This window comes from Leopardus geoffroyi, chromosome D3 (genome assembly GCF_018350155.1).
Source record: "Leopardus geoffroyi isolate Oge1 chromosome D3, O.geoffroyi_Oge1_pat1.0, whole genome shotgun sequence".
Lineage (NCBI taxonomy): Eukaryota > Metazoa > Chordata > Mammalia > Carnivora > Felidae > Leopardus > Leopardus geoffroyi.
Window position 1 is genome coordinate 43373383 of NC_059339.1, and position 16661 is coordinate 43390043.

At 41.9% G+C, this 16661-nt stretch overlaps 1 protein-coding gene and 1 long non-coding RNA gene across 2 annotated transcripts in view; one reads left to right on the top strand and one right to left on the bottom strand.

Moving 5' to 3' along the window:
- LOC123587847 overlaps positions 1-11945 on the bottom strand; it is a 39596-nt gene extending 27651 nt beyond the window's left edge. The window contains exon 1 of the long non-coding RNA XR_006707560.1: positions 7974-11945. This is a non-coding gene — a long non-coding RNA (uncharacterized LOC123587847). The remainder of the gene's footprint in view (positions 1-7973) is intronic.
- COLEC12 (collectin subfamily member 12) overlaps positions 1-16661 on the top strand; it is a 197189-nt gene that overhangs the window by 142483 nt on the left and 38045 nt on the right. Inside the window, exons 3-5 of the mRNA XM_045457892.1 lie at positions 5432-5554; positions 12180-12278; positions 13471-14517. Of these exons, the coding sequence (XP_045313848.1) occupies positions 5432-5554; positions 12180-12278; positions 13471-14517 (1269 nt within the window). The remainder of the gene's footprint in view (positions 1-5431; positions 5555-12179; positions 12279-13470; positions 14518-16661) is intronic.

Below are 16661 nucleotides of genomic sequence, written 5' to 3' on the forward strand. Positions count from 1 at the left end.
GATTTATATTTGGGGAACTAAATTACTCATTAATAAAAAAAATTTTTGCTAACTAAATCCATATTCCACCATTTAGTAAATGGCCTTTATAATAAGCAAAAAAACTAATTATTTGTGGGTTAAAGTGTTTGATGTATTTAACTTTTGTTCTAATGATATTGCATAATATCCAAATAACTAACCAGGATGTTAACTCTTACTGTTTTGTTGTTTTTGAGGGCATTTTAATTGTAGGAGTTTATTTGAATCATCAGTTTTACTGTTAGAGCCAAATCATTCTCATGGGCTTATGGGAATATATGCCACCAGGCGGTAGATTAATAACTATAAAAAAACCACATGAAAAGGTCACTGCAAATCTGGGATCAAAACCTGTGGTTTTCTGGATTTTGCAACCCACCAGCTTTTTGAAGCTCCTCTCTGGTAATATGATTTTTATGACAACACCACAGAGCTTTTATAGACACTTGTGATAATTAGGACAGACCAGGAGTACTCCACACTTGCCCACAGTGCCAGGCTTCTTCACCTGACAAGTAAGGACATTGATCAGCACAAGTCTGTTTCAAAAGACAAGCCATCCTTGTGATGGCAGAAAAGTATGATAGTGAATGAAGGAGACCCTTTTGTTCTCCAAACAGATTGGGAAAACAGACTGGATTGGAGCCTGGACCGCAGCACTTGGGAGGGCTCTTTATGGAGAACCACAGCAGAAAGGAATTCTCTGCTGGAGAATTCTGGCCCTTTGCACTGTCATTCCTGCAGTGTTGCAGTTATTCTCTCCAACCAGCTAACCGCCAGCCCCCTGATCAGTGGCCCCACCCGCCCCCCATCCTTCTTACTTTAAACTTGTGTTATTGGAAACAGGGCAACACGAGGAACTTTGAATTTGGGCCCTGGGGATCATATTGTCAGTCTATTCTGAACTTCCGTGCGATACCCAAGGACTTAACTGGGAGTGATTCTGATTTCACTGGGCCCCCAAACTTACTTTTGCATAAGAAAGACTAGGACCCTGGAAAACACATTTAAAACATGAGCCAAGAATCAAGTTCAGTGGGAGCTAGTTTAAGAGGGATAACCAACAGAAAAGCATGGATCCTTCAGGCACGTTCTGTCTGTGGCCTGCTGAATCACAAATGTGCTATTTGGGCCAGGTTTTTTGATCCGCTGAGTGTCCTGGTGGTACAGGGGCAAAACTGCTTCATTTCCTGAACTAGAATGCCTTATCTCCAGCGCTCTGCAGACTGATTCCCTTGCCCTTCCTTCCACCCCCAGCCCCTCCAACAGGAACAAAGTCCCCAGTCTCTGGAAAGTAATGCTGAGAAAACAAACAGTACAAAGGCTGGTAACAGGGGGATATCTCTCTCGAATGTTTTTTGTGACCATCTAGGTTCAAGGAGGAGGGGTCCCCCAGCTACGTGAGCCAGCAGGATCTCTTTGTAGTAGGCATCTGTATGTTTGGCCAGGTGTCCTCCCAGCAGAGGGCAGAGAGGGAAAGATAAAACAGAATTCTTATTAAAAATAAGTCTCTGGGGAGAGAAAAAACAAGACACAGAAAGTGTGTCAAGTGGAAAGGGAGGCCAGGCGGTGCCATCTGATATTGATTAAATGCTTGATTAGGCCAGCAGGGAGAAAGGCACATCACGAGGAAATGACCCTGCTCTTCAGAATATGAACCAGTGACAGCGGTCTGGGAGCAGGTCTGCATGAATACCACATGCACAAGATGTCCGGTGGTAAACACAGTCCTAGCACACATGGCCAGAATGGGAGGGAAAGACCCTTTCCCTGAGAGTGAGGACGCGTGGCTCCTGATTTGCTTTACCTCGCCGGCCTCACTTTCCCCATCAATAACACAATGACACTTGACCAGATGACCCCTAAGCAACTTCCTCGCCCTAGATTCTGTTATCTATCCTAACCTCTCTGGTGACCAACTCTTCTGAGGCTCTGCTAATGGAATGCAAGAAATAGCCCTGGAGAGACATAAAGAGCTCACCCACCACAGTCCTAAAATCCAAAAGGAATGAACCCCCTCCCCCATCAGTCATAAAAATGTCATCCAGTCTTTCCAAGGGAGGTTGGTCCAGCATTGCTGTGTCTATCATCTTCCTGTGTTTATAGTTGCCACCAAAGCAAGTTTATGGTTTCTGAACATGAGATGTGGCATATTTGTGGGTCTATTTACACTCCCCCCCCCCAATTCCAAAAATATTTTCATTCTGACTGATGTAAGGGCTCTTTGTTTTGTTTTAAGCTGCCAAATTGTAGAGAATCTAAGAGCTGATGGGTGTGTGTGTGTGTGTGTGTGTGTGTGTGTGTTCATCCTTTATTCAAGGATGAGCTATTGAAGTGTTTTTGTTTTTTTCTCTTTGGCATTGTCATGAGGACAACAGCATCTGAGTACAGGGTGAGGCCGTATTCCAGTGGGAATGGAAGTAGAAGCTCCCACTGAGATGAAGGGCCAGTGAAATCGAAATGAAGGGATGACCAGAGAGAGTCACCATGGCAAAGTGAGATCATGGCATTTGAAGTTGGGCAGACCCAGGTTTGAATCCTGGCTGTGATGTCTATGGGATGTCATTTCAGCTCTCACTGCCATGCCTCCTTGAAGGGTGATTACAAATAAAGGTGCTGTGTGGAAAGTACCTGGCTCAGAACCTGGTACAGTGTAGGCAGTAAATGAACAGCAAGAAACTATAGATGAGATAATAGTGATAAAAATATCCCCAGGGAGGGTTCGCAGAGCCTGGCAACTGAGTGAATTAAAGAATAAGTACAAAAGAAGACTTGGGTGTGTCTTTGAGTGAGGGACTCAGATAGTGGTACTATTTAGGTTGGATGGAAATACGGACATTGGTGGAAGTTAGAGATCTGGTTTGGTGAAGATGGTACCAAGGTAGTTTTGGACAGGAGAGGGGGTGCAGAGACATACAGGTGGCAATTAAAGAAGGACGATGAAAAGGAAACAGAGTGAAAGAAATAGGAAAACTGATAACAAAGAAGTTGATTTTCTCTAGGTCTGTTTGACCATGGAGTCTGACTTTACAGCTTCACCTTCAAGGGATTGGCTACCCAAAGGTTGATCCGGCATCATCATCTTCTCAGTAAACCTTAGCTCCTCATAATGTGTGTCTCCAACTAAGCATCTTCTAGACCTTGTTAGAAATGCAGAATCTTAGCTCCTACTTCAGACTGCTAAATCAGAATCTGCATTTGACAGTGTGTTTTGTAAGCACTTTATAGTTTGAGAAGCGCTGTTGTAAAGCAGGTGGCCAGACTAGCAGTGTCAGCATCCCCTGGGAACTTGTTAGAAATCCAAATTCTCAGGCACCTTCTCAGGCCTCCTGAATTAGAAAGGCTGTATTTTGACGACTCCCATGTACCCTAGAGCTTGAGAATCACCGCTCTAAGTCATGGAACAGATGGATTGAACCCCCTCCCCTTGGGTCTGTAGCACAGAACACCAGAGGGATTGGTTAAACCCTGAAAGTTAAAATGGAGTCATTGTTCTATGCTGTTTCTCTCATCATTTTGCATTAAACACAGCTGAAGAACTCTTTTCACTGAAGAAGGGCACTATGCGTAAAATTGCAAACCAGAAGGGGGGAGCTTTGGCTGAAGCTTAATCCTCACGACTTACCCATCAAAAGTTATTGAGCACAATTATAGGAGATCAGTACTTTATGTGCTGTTGCTCCTGTGGGACACTATTAGTAAGACACACATAGGAAAACAAGGAATCTCCCGATATTTCTTACAATGTGATTTTCACATTTAAATGTCCACCGTTTTTGTCTTCTGTGATTCTAATCAATTTAATGGAAAGTTCCCTTTTTATAGGTTAGTTTCTGGAGTCACTTGCAGAAGTGATGGTGGTTTACCACTTAGACTAGAATGCTTTTCAAAAAGTTGAACTGTAAGCAGTAAAAATTTACCTCCTTTCATCAAAAATGTCTGGTTTTTCTAGTTTCCTAGTCGTTATTCAAGTCACTGTGATAACGTAAATAAGGGTCAGTGTCTGTTTTCTGTATACGTATAATGTACAACAATAGTTATATATTGAGCATTTTAATCATGAAGTTACCTATATTTTCTGCTGCAGGTTATAGTACATTATAGCCAGTGGCATAGTAAACCAGTTCGGTGTCGGGAGGGCGGGGGGGGGGGGGGGGGCGATGAATGCCTGTCACAGTTTATGGTGGTTGCTAATTTCCATGGTGTAAACACTCCCTCCTGGGCCGACTTCAAGCTACCAACAGTTTAACAACCAGCTACCCAGATTCCCACACACGTAACAGCTGACTCTTGTAAAGCCAGTAGGAACTAGCTCGAGTATACCACTGAACAAACGTTAAGGGACAGGCCACAGTTTTTTTGATTGGTGTGTTTGAATTGTGATAGGTCCAATAATAGCTGAAACAAGTAGATTTGGGTGTTTAAAATCTTCTGTCATGTAGAGATTTTTATTGAAATTATAATTATTTTTTTGTCATGTAGAGATTTTTATTATAATTATGGAATTTGATCTGAAATTATTCTGAGACAAAGTTATATGCAAATGCCCAATCTCATTAAATACAACAACATTAAATTACAACATAATGGCATTATTCAAAGTCTTTGTGTTGCTAAAGTGGTATGTTTAATTTTATTTATTTATTTTTTTTTAATTTTTATTTTTTTCAACGTTTATTTATTTTTGGGACAGAGAGAGACAGAGCATGAACGGGGGAGGGGCAGAGAGAGAGGGAGACACAGAATCGGAAACAGGCTCCAGGCTCTGAGCCATCAGCCCAGAGCCTGACGCGGGGCTCGAACTCACGGACCGCGAGATCGTGACCTGGCTGAAGTCGGACGCTTAACCGACTGCGCCACCCAGGCGCCCCGGTATGTTTAATTTTAAAATACCATTCATTCTGGGGCGCCTGGGTGGCTCAGTCGGTTAAGCATCCAACTCTTGGTTTCGGCTCAGGTCATGATCTTTTATGATCATGCAGGTTATGAGTTCGAGCCCCATGTTGGGCTCTGCACTGCCAGTGCAGAGTGTGCTTGGGATTCTCTCTCTCTGCCCCTCCCCTGCATGCACGCGTGTTTTCTCTCTCTCTCTCTCTCTCTCTCTCTCTCAAAATAAATAAACTTAAAAAAAATACCACTCATCCTATGGTAAGGCATGTGGAAAAATTACTTTTTTTTTTTAAAGTAGGCTCCATACCCAGCATGGAGCCCAACCCAGGGCTTGAACTCAACTCAAGACCCTGAGATCAAGACCTAAGCTGAGATCACGAGTTGGATGCTTAACCAACTGAGCCAGCCAGGCGCCCTAGAAAAATTATTCCTAATCATAGTGTTTGAAGCAACATGCAGAAAGATAGTTTTCAAAATGAGATCTCTGGTTACTATTATTAAAATTTGACTTCTCTTACAGGTATCCAGGAAGGAACGCAGTGTACCAAATGTAAAAATAACTGGGCGCTGAAGTTTTCTATCATATTATTATACATTTTGTGTGCCTTGCTAACAATCACAGTAGCCATTTTGGGATACAAAGGTAAGTACTCTTTCCTTTTTCCTTCCAAATGGCAGGTTTCTCTTTATGACTTTAAACATGAAAAAAAAAAAAGACACCCCTGTTTGCAAGTATGAAGTATTTCATTAATTCAGTTCAAACGCACAAGTAAGCAACATCATAAACTTTGTGTCTTGAGCCTCTTGTAGCTGTGGGATCAGAGTCCTTTTGACTCATTTCAACAATAAGAAAGGTCCTCTATGACTTATAAAAATTTTTCTCACTGTTGCATTTTCCTACCTGTTTCTAGTTCCACCCTCTTTTTTCATCTTCTCTCTAAGAGGTGCTATGGAAACCCTGAGTCAGCACACAGGAAAATTGTACTGACACAGGGTAAGCCAAACACAGTCTCCAGAGATACGACTTACTTTACTCAGGTACTGGGCAGCCAGTTCCCTTTTTTCCTCTTCAGCACATTTACTGTGACCACTGTTGTTTATATAGCTCCATAAAAATATTGCCCTGCAGAAGTTAAACACAGAGGGAGCACTGCCACCTCAACAATACTTTATAGGATGTTAGGTATTCTTTCAATGTGTCTGGTTTCAGGTCAGTGGAGAATTATTGCCTCAGACTTGGAAACAAAGCAGGTTCACCACCATCACCACCACACCCATTCTAGATACTGCAGGTAAAAGGTGTCATGATTCAGAATCACAAGCTACATAAACCTTTTTACAGAAAACAGCCATAGAAGCCTTTCCACCAAAGATATGTGAGACAGGCATGTCATCTGGTTTTAGCAAGAGGCAGACGTGGGGTCTGCTAATCTTCAAAACCTTCACTCAGCAGTCATCTCGGCTGCCTTCCCTCAGAACTGACAGATTAACAGGGGAGAATTCCCACGGGTTCTTGGTTCATAGATTTACTCTCCTTGGGGAGAAAAAGATTCAAAGTGAATTCCCCCCAAGCTGTAACTTCTGTCTCCTCTCTCCCAGTGTCTAGAAGCTTCCTGAGGAAACCCAATGTGTTGAATTGAGAATGGGCTTTGGAGCCAGATGGTCAAGTTCATTCTTGATTCTGCTGCTTGTAATACAATTAATGTTTATTAAGTGCTTGTTGATATTCTAGGCATCATGCTAAGTCCTCTGCATGGTTGTGTAACCTGGGTATGAAGCATAACTTCTTTGAGTTTACTGTTTCTTAAAATGGCAATTAATAATGCCATTTTTCAAGGTGATTGAGATGAGCAAAGATGATGTCATTGAACCACCTGTCCATCTAGTCCTACTAGATAGTGGCCATATTTCTGTGTTTCCTCTTCATAACTGCATTTATACAGCTATAGCCATTAGAATGGCAAAATGTTAAAAATACTCAATATAGGTGAGGCTTGGAAGTCTCATCTCTGAGGTCACACACGGAGAAAATTATGTGTGTCCTATAGTGTGTTGACTGATGAATTTGAGCAGTGGAAATTTGGAAAATTACCATGTAATTTTATCCATTTGTGATTAGTTAATCCAACTTAGTATTAACAAAGTAAATGTTAAGAAAGGTTATTAAACTGTGGTAAGGCAGGACAAGGAGTAGGGAGGGATCCTAGTGAGGAAAAGGAGGGTCTTTTATGTCCCAGGTAATTCAGACTGGCTCTCCTCCTTTACCAAGTTATTTAGGTCACTGCTCACTTCTCCTTGACTGTTTCCAGCAAACTCAGATAAAGGAGAAACTTGGCAAATGGCCATTTAATAAGTACCTTTAGGGCTTAGTACTATGTGATACCATGAAAGCAAACATTTACTACTGAAAGAGAGATGACAAAGGTTTGAAGAGCATACCACCATATGGGATTTTGTAATTCTTACCACTGCAAAGAAGTAAGATCTGGATCTTGATGCCTTTAGAATGATACAGAAAGATCCAAATTTAGAGGAGGGTTTTTTTTTCTTTGTTTTTAAAGTACAGATGTTTCCTCCATTTTTATGACATTTGAAAGCCCTTCTCAGCTCTGGCATGTTTTGCGTGTGCTGGTCCATTTGCCTGGAACACCTTTTCTCTGCTCTCTACCTAAAATGACACCTTCTTTCCCTTCATGTTTCACTCAGACATACATCCTGCAAGAACCCCCTGAAGGCTGAGTTAGGTGCCCCTGTCACACTGTATCATTATGACAAGTGGGCTTGTCTGTCTTACCACCCAAACTATAAGTTCCATGAAGACAAGAGACTCCTATCTTTAGTTTGTTATATCTCCCATCTAGCATCTAGCCTCATGGTACTTATTAGGCACCAAGTGAAGTTACTGAATAAATTAATGAGAGGATGGATGGATGGATGGATGGATGGATGGATGGATGGATGGATTGTAGATCAGGGCTGACTTCTGTAAAGACAATCAGGTGGTTCCCAGGGACTCTAAAACCATTCTGCACTTAAGGCATTGCTACCACTCAGATCCCTACCTGTAAGCCTAAAATCCTGAAGATCAGCATGTCCTTCTCCGTGGGTGTCATCTGTCCAGGATGAAGTGGGGAGAGGTTGAGGGAACCAAGTACAAGTGGACACAAGATGATAGTCTTGCCCCTTTTTCCTCCTTCAGGGGCCCCCATCTCTCAGGCATCTACTTAGAAATATAAGATAATACAACATGCAGTTTTGGTTTCCAAACATAGTCTTCATAAACTAAAGTGTGGATATTTTCCAGGTGTGTTTTCTCTTGTACAGTGATTCTTCTTTCTTGCTAATAAGATTCTATTAACCGCACATTGTAAGAGGCAGAAAGATAAGACCTAGTTCTCCCCTCCCATGTCTCCCTTTGAAGTCTAGAGAAACTCTGTCCATTGCAAAAAAGAAAGGAAGAAAAAGAAATATTCAGACAAAGAAGATGTTTCTCTGAAGGAGAAGTTAGAAAGGAAAGAAAATAGAAACTGCTTTATGTATCAGAGTTAGCAAAGGCAACTCCATACTGTTTTTCTCAAAATTGTGTTTTTACTTCTCCTTTTATGTCACTCAGACAGCCACAAGTTGGGATATAACTTAGTTCCTTCTAGAGAATTTGCTGCACAAGTCAGGGAACTGCTGAGTCACCCACACAGGTCTGTACAGTGGCTGTGACCATGACACTCATGAGCTACTTTATAGAAAGCGTGTTCCTGGACAGTTTCAGCTTGGGTCATTCTCTGCTTGGGTTTTTTATCCTCAGTCATGGAGCTTCCGTGGCAGAAGCCATCTTTTAATTTCAGTGAGTTGTGTTTCCTCCAGAACATTCCCTGAACGGGGAAATTGTACTCAGTTGTCCTTCCCAGCAGTCATCCATCTTAAGGTAATGAGGATAAAGAAGAAAGACAGAAATCTGAATATTTCTCAAGAAGAATCTCCTATAACTCAACATTCCTAGTCACAGAAGGTCTACCTTGCTGCTAAGCTCTCCTAACCTAGCAGTTACGTCCATCAAATCACACTGAGTTGGCTACGTTAGAAGCCAGGGTAACACCATACAACCATATCTCCTAAGTGTTTGTAATGAAACCTGAAATAGTGTTCAAGGTAGAAATGTCTTTATTGCATTCCAGGGGAGTGCAGCTGGTATTCCCAGAATTCCCAGGTACCAATGCAGGGGTATCTCCCCTCACCCAATCCCCCATTCAGCCTGGGACAGACACTCATGAGCACCAAGCAGGAGCTCTGTGCCTTGCTGCTGTTCCTTTCCTCAGGGACTGGACCATCATGAGCTATGCCTCTTGTGGGAGAAAACCATATTTAGGAAAAAGAAATAGTAAATAAGTAGCAATGTGGAGTTATAGAGAAAGCATGGGGTTTGGAATTAGACATCCTAGCCTGCCAGCCCCCTAGTCATTTACAAGCTGTGTAATTTTGGGCAAGCTACTGAACATCTCTGAGCCTCAATTTCATCATCTGTGAAATAGCAGTTTTAAGGATTAACTGCAGTGATGGCACAGTGCACCTCTCAAAGAGTAGGCCCTCAATAAAGAGAGGCTGTTATTGGTGTTATCATTGGTGTGGTGTGGAATCCGATCATCTGGGAAGGCTGAGCATAGTTGGGGTGGTCATCTTGGAGTGGACCCTGAAGGATGGGTGGCATTAAGAGAGAAGGAGGTTGATGGTCCAGGCCAAGGGATGGTACCAAAATGCTTTTGTAGAAAAGGGATTATTGTCAGATTATCCAAGGGAATTAGGCTTTGGGTACTTGAAGAGGGCTGACCCTTTAGCTATAATATCTGAAGCAGCAATATTCTAAAGAAAAATTCTCTGTTAAACAGTTTCTAGTAAAGCGGAGCCCATGAAAAAAACAGACTGCTAGGAACTCTTCTGTTTCATGTTCATTTTCCTCACAGGAGAGGGATCTACAGACAGAGGTCTGCATCGATAGACTGAGTTTCTAGTCTAAGAGAGGATGGCTCTGCCACCGTTTTCCAGGTTAACAACTTGTGCTGATAAGAGTAAAAATTGACGAAATTGCTGTGTGCTATTACAGCAAGTGTTGGTTCTGGATGTCCATCAGCTGGGTATTTTTATGTAATACCAAGCTGCCAGCTTTGCAGCCCTGAAGTTTGCAGCTTTATACCCAGATCCTATTTTTAAACACAGACGCACACACCCCAGTGCATGTAAGCAGTTCATTAGCATTTGTGGTCGGGGCAAATAGCTTCCTTGCTGAGCGGAAGAGAAACCTAACAGGTTTGTTATTTGTTTGTAACAAATGTATTCATTCCCTTTGCGCAAACCTGAATTATCTGTCCATGAAAGTTCTGTGTTTTTTTAAACTAAAATGGAAGAAAAATTAGAGAGGGTAGAAAAATGACTGCCTGTCAGCATATTTAGAGGTTTTTTCGGCTTCCGGGGGAAAAAAGGGCAGGACTTAAAATCCTGTGTGTGGTTTGAGGACAGACTGAGGCATGTGTTTTGATTTGAGGATCAAAACTGAATCTTAACTCATAAACATTTTATACTTTATTTTTTAAAAGTTTAATTTTGCTTAAATGCAGATGAAACATTTTGTTCAGTTTCAGGGATTTATGAATGTGCATGCCTATCTAACAATCCTAAGGTACAGATTACTGTAACTGTACCTCTCTTGTCTATATAGTCACTTACCAAAAAAACAATCATCATTCAACTGGATGTTGTACTAGTTGCCAGTGCTGAGGCTTCCCTGGGGCGTCTGGTTTGTATGTTTGTTTGCATGACCTCTATCTAGCTCAGCCAGTTTTTCACAGGCCTCAGTAGCCAGCAGGCAGACTTTCATTTATTTAAATAAATAGCATTATAAACAAATATGTGTTGAATGCCTGCTAAGTGCCACGCACTAAGAGGTACGGATAAAACTGCATACACATTTTCCTGCCTTAAAGGATCTAATAGTAAACAAGCCATGATAACACATTGAAGGAAGTCCTACAGTAGGGAAAGGACTACCTGCCAAAAGAATTCTGCAAGATGCCCGGCAGCAAAGATTTCCCACAGGAAGTAATGAGCTGAGTCTTGAAGAGCAAGTAGGGCTTAGCGTGGTGAAGAGTCCAGGGAAGAACATTCTAGGTAGAAAGAACACATGGAAGGGCTTGGGTGGGAAGGTATTTGGTACAGTGACAGCATGGCAAGGTTCTCCAGGGAAGGTGCTAGGCACCACAGGGCTGGGTCAGTTTAGGTCATACAGACACATGGCAGCATACTTCTGCTTCCTGATAGGAGCCAGGGGAATCTTCTCACATGGCCTTGCATGGGTGGGACACTTGATAAATAAAAACAAACTGGCTCCATTACCTCACAATTAACATACAAAACATATTCATGCTTAAAAAAAAATAAAGTCCGTATTTTCAGAAAGCCGTTGATACCAAGAAAGACTGCATCTCAAGCTGCTGGAGGCTGGATCTCACAGGAGTCACTGCTGGAGAAATACACTCTTCATAGATATTTTAGAAAGAAACCATATTCACAACCATAGAGAATGACTGCCTTCTGAGAACAAAGAGAACAGAAGCTTTTACTTAACATTGTATCACTAACTCTTTCCCTATCGCGTACAATCAAGAAAATGCTAAGAAAAAAAAAAAAAAGGAAAAGTCTTCGTAGATCATTGTTTGGAAACCTACTTAGGCATCTCCTTGGGAACTGATAAACTACAGATTCACTTGTCACTAAGGAGAACCAAATTTTTCAGGCCTCCTGAAAGAGAACGGCAAACACTGTTTCCCTTTCACGAAGACTGTTTATAGAATTAAGCTAGGTGTTCTTTGCTATGGACTCTGCTTCCAGATAAGTGAGTACCACCTTCCAGGAATAGTAGGGAGTCTGATGAATGATGAGATTTTGTAAATGATCTACCTATGGAAGTTCCTATAGAAAATAATAAAGATCAAAAGCTTATATAACACATAAAAATTAAAAATTAGTTTCAAACAATGTCTGGAACATCTGAGGCAATACAGAATCATAAGAACATACAGTTCTCAACCAAATAAACTATCACTGGGTTTTGTGACAAGTTATTTTTCTACGAGAATGGCTTATTCCTCATATTTGATTTCATTTATACTCTTTTTGTGTCAATCTGTTTCCTGTATTCTGTAATGAAATGGTCTTTTGTTGAAACTGAAAAATAAATTATGAGCAGGTGTGTGTACTAATCTTTAGTTTCCAAATCTTAGTTGTAGAAAAAATGGACAATGTTACAGGTGGCATGGAGACATCTCGCCAAACCTATGATGACAAGCTCACAGCAGTGGAAAGCGACCTGAAAAAATTAGGTAATCTGCAACAAGAATGACCCATTAAACTAAATCCTCTAATTCTACATTAAAAGACCAAAGCTCTTTAGAATGACATTGCTATAAACTCACATCCACCCAGAAGGACATTAATTTTTGTGTTGTGTGTTGAGTTTTTCCTCACAATTTAATTTAAAGGCGTCTACGTTTTAAAGTTAAAGAGCAATCTTAGAGTTGGATTCTCCCCACCCCCAAAAACTACTCCATATGCCAGTTAAAATCTGAAGACCAGGCACGCCTGGGTGGCTCAGTCAGCTAAGCATCCAACATCAGCTCAGGTCATGATCTCACAGTTCATGAGTTCAGGGCCCACGTCAGGCTCTGTGCTGACAGCTAACAGCCTGGAGTCTGCTTTGGATTTCGTGTTTCCCTCTCTCTCTCTGCTCCTCCCCTGCTTGTGCTCACTTGTGCGCTCTCTCTCTCTCTCTCTCTCTCAAAAATAAATAAGCATTTGAAAATCTGAAGACTGGGGCGTCGGGGTGGCTCAGTCGGTTAAGCGTCCTACTTCAGCTCAGGTCATGACCTCACAGCTCGTGAGTTCAAGCCCCACATCGGGCTCTGTGCTGACAGCTCGGAGCCTGGAGCCTGCTTCGGATTCTGTGTCCCTCTCTCGCTCTGTCGCTCCCCTGCTCGTGCTCTGTCTCTCCCTCTCTCTCAAAAATAAATAAACATTAAAAAAAATGTTTATAAAAATCTGAAGACCAATCCTGATCAAAAAGTACCACAAATACACTTTAATAAAAGCTCTTTTATAAAATTTCCAGTCAATTCCTATTTGAAATATTCTAAACTGCATTGAAGAATTATGAAAATTTTTTTTAAATGAAAGATTCCAGTTCTATCCTTGAATTTTTGTTTCCATTTTTTTGGAAGGAATTAATGGTAAATTTAATAAAGTTTATTGCCTTCTTGACACCCTGCCCAGTGCTCTAGAATCTGGTAGAATTCCCTCCTTCTTTGAGAAAAGCACTTACAAAGTTAGTACCCTTTCCACTTTTCCAGGACCCAGTTTTAATAGACACGTGGGTTTTACTAACATAGACCATTCTGCATATATCACAAATTTTATATCTGAAATACGCAGTGCATACCAATTAAGTCTCTTTGGGATCTTTGACCTCAAGTGAACATTTCTTCATATCACTAAGTAACAAAACATGTCTTATTCCAGGGGACCAAACTGGGAAGAAAGCTATAAGCACCAACTCAGAACTCTCTACCTTCAGATCAGACATACTGGATCTTCGTCAGCAGCTTCGTGAGATTACAGAGAAAACCAGCAAGAACAAAGACACGCTGGAGAAGTTACAGGCAAGTGGGGATGCGCTGGTGGACAGGCAGAGTCACCTGAAGGAAACTTTGGAGAATAACTCTTTCCTCATCACCACTGTAAACAAAACCCTCCAAGCGTATAATGGCTATGTCACCAATCTACAGCAAGACACCAGCGTGCTGCAGGGCAATCTGCAGAGCCAAATGTACTCTCATAACGTGGTTATTATGAACCTCAACAACCTGAACCTGACCCAGGTGCAGCAGAGGAACCTCATCACTAATCTGCAGCGGTCTGTGGATGACACGAGCCAGGCCATCCAGCGAATCAAGAACGACTTCCAAAATCTGCAGCAGGTTTTCCTTCAAGCCAAGAAGGACACTGATTGGCTGAAGGAGAAAGTGCAGAGTTTACAGACGCTGGCTGCCAATAACTCTGCCTTGGCCAAAGCTAACAACGACACCCTGGAGGATATGAACAGCCAGCTCAGTTCATTCACAGGTCAGATGGACAACATCACCACAGCCTCACAAGCCAATGAGCAGAACCTGAAAGACCTGCAGGACGTACACAAGGATGCGGAGAACAGAACAGCCATCAAGTTCAGCCAGTTGGAGGAACGCTTCCAGCTCTTTGAGACGGATATTGTGAACATCATTAGCAACATCAGTTACACTGCCCACTACCTGCGGACGCTGACCAGCAATCTGAATGAAGTCAGGACGACTTGCACAGATACGCTGACCAAACACACAGATGACCTGACCTCCTTGAATAACACACTGGCCAACATCCGTTTGGATTCTGTTTCTCTCAGGATGCAACAAGACATGATGAGGTCAAGGTTAGATACTGAAGTAGCCAACTTATCGGTAATTATGGAAGAAATGAAGCTGGTAGACTCCAAGCATGGTCAGCTCATCAAGAATTTTACAATACTACAAGGTAAGTGAAAATTCTGAATTTATTTGTGTTAGTTATTGATTGCTATATAACAAACGACCCTAAAAGCTGGCAACTTAAAACAATAAACACTTGCTATCTCACCATTTCTGTAGGTTAGGAATTCAGGAGTGGCTTAGCTGGGGGATTCTCACTCAGTATCTTTCATAAGGTTGTGTCAAAATATTGGCAAGGGCTGCAGTCATCTCAAAACCTTAACTGGGGCTGAGAATCTGCTTTCAAGATGACTCACGTACATGGTTTTTGGCAGGAGGCCTCAGTTCCTCACAACGTGAAGTTGCTTGAGTGTTCTCACAATATGGCAGCTGGCACCTCCAGAGCAGGTGATCCAAGAGAAAACACAAAGAGAAGTCACATGCCTTTTATGACCTAGCCTCAGAAGTCACATACCATCACTTCCACCATAATCTGATAAATCACTAAGTCCAACCCGGGGAGATTAAGCTCCACATCTTGAAAAAAGTTTTAACTATGAATTTGTGGTCAGTGGTCAAAGACAGTCCATTAAATATTTGTTGAATTTGGACTTTGTCAGTGCCTAGCTCTTTCAAGTCTTTATAAATTGGGCTCCTTTGAAAGCAAGATTAATTTTTTTAGGTCACAGAGATTCCTAATTTTTTTTAAGTTTATTTATTTTTAGAGAGAGAGAGAGAGAGTGTGTGTGTGTGTGTGTGTGTGTGCGCGCACGCGCACACACAAACATGACAGGGGAGGGGCAGAGAATCCCAAGCGGGCTCTGTGCTATCATTGCAGAGCTTGATGCGGGGCTGTATCTCATGAACTAGGAGATCATGACTTGACCCAAAATCAAGAGTCAGATGCTTAAATGACTGAGCCACCCAGGCACCTCAGAGATTCCTATTCCTAAGTGTCATGAGCAGATGGATGGATGGCCATCCCAGTAACTATAAGGCCACAGAGGAGAGAAAGAATGTGACTTGCATATAAAATCTGAGTTTTACTTTCATCCAGGTCATCCATCTAAATTGAAAATATTTGGCTCAAATTAAGTCTCCTTCTGAGATTTGCAGCAACCATATAATAATAGTATTTTTTAGTCATAAACTATCTTCACAGGTTTTAAGTTGAAAGTACTATGTGAAAGATGCTGTGCTGAGCCCTCTGAGGTATGCAGAGAAGTCCAGGTGGTCTCTGCCCTCAGGTAGCTCAAATCAATAGAAGGTCAGGGGCGCCTGGGCGGCTGGTCGGTTAAGTGTCCAACTTTGGCTCAAGTCACAGTCTCACGGTTCGAGACTTCAAGCCCCGCATCAGGCTTTCTGCTGACAGTGTGGAGTCCATTTCTGATCCTCTGTCTCCCTCTGTCTCTGCCCCTCCCTCACTCATGCTCGCTCTCTCAAAAATAAGTAAACCTTTAAAAAAAAAAATCAAGAGATTTAGAGTATCAGGAGACTACCTGTTAAGCAAAATAATGCTGATTTTCAAAAAGAGGATATAGGTGGATTCTACACACTGTGTAGAATGGGAATTTGTCTTCAAGCCTGAGAAGAGGATAATTTGTGAACCTTCAGGAAAGCAGCAGTTATCACAAGGAGTTCATTAGGAAAGCAGGTGATGGGGCGCCTGGGTGGCTCAGTCGGTTGAGCGTCCGACTTCGGCTTAGGTCATGATCTCACGGTCTGTGAGTTCGAGCCCCGCGTCGGGCTCTGTGCTGACAGCTCAGAGCCTGGAGCCTGTTTCAGATTCTGTGTCTCCCTCTCTCTCTGCCCCTCCCCTCTTCACGCTCTGTCTCTCTCTGTCTCAAAAGTAAAAATAAACGTTAAAAAAAATTAAAAAAACAAAAGCAGGTGAACCTAAACTTATTTCTGCATATTAACAGAGTTATTCGATTGTTTAAACTAGGAGAATGAAAAATAGCATATCTGGATTTTACCAAGGCATTTGTCACTAATGCTGTTAAGAACAAGATGGTAAAAATAGCTACTGGATTATAGCACAGTTAGATGGGTTTATGGGTTACGTTGGTTTTCTGTGCTATGTAACAAATTACAAACTCAGAAGCTTAAGACAACACCCATTTCTTTCTTTTTTTTAGTTAATTTTTTATTTTGAGAGAGAGCAAGCAGGGCAGGGGCGGAGGGAGAGATAGAATCTGAAGCGGGCTCCAT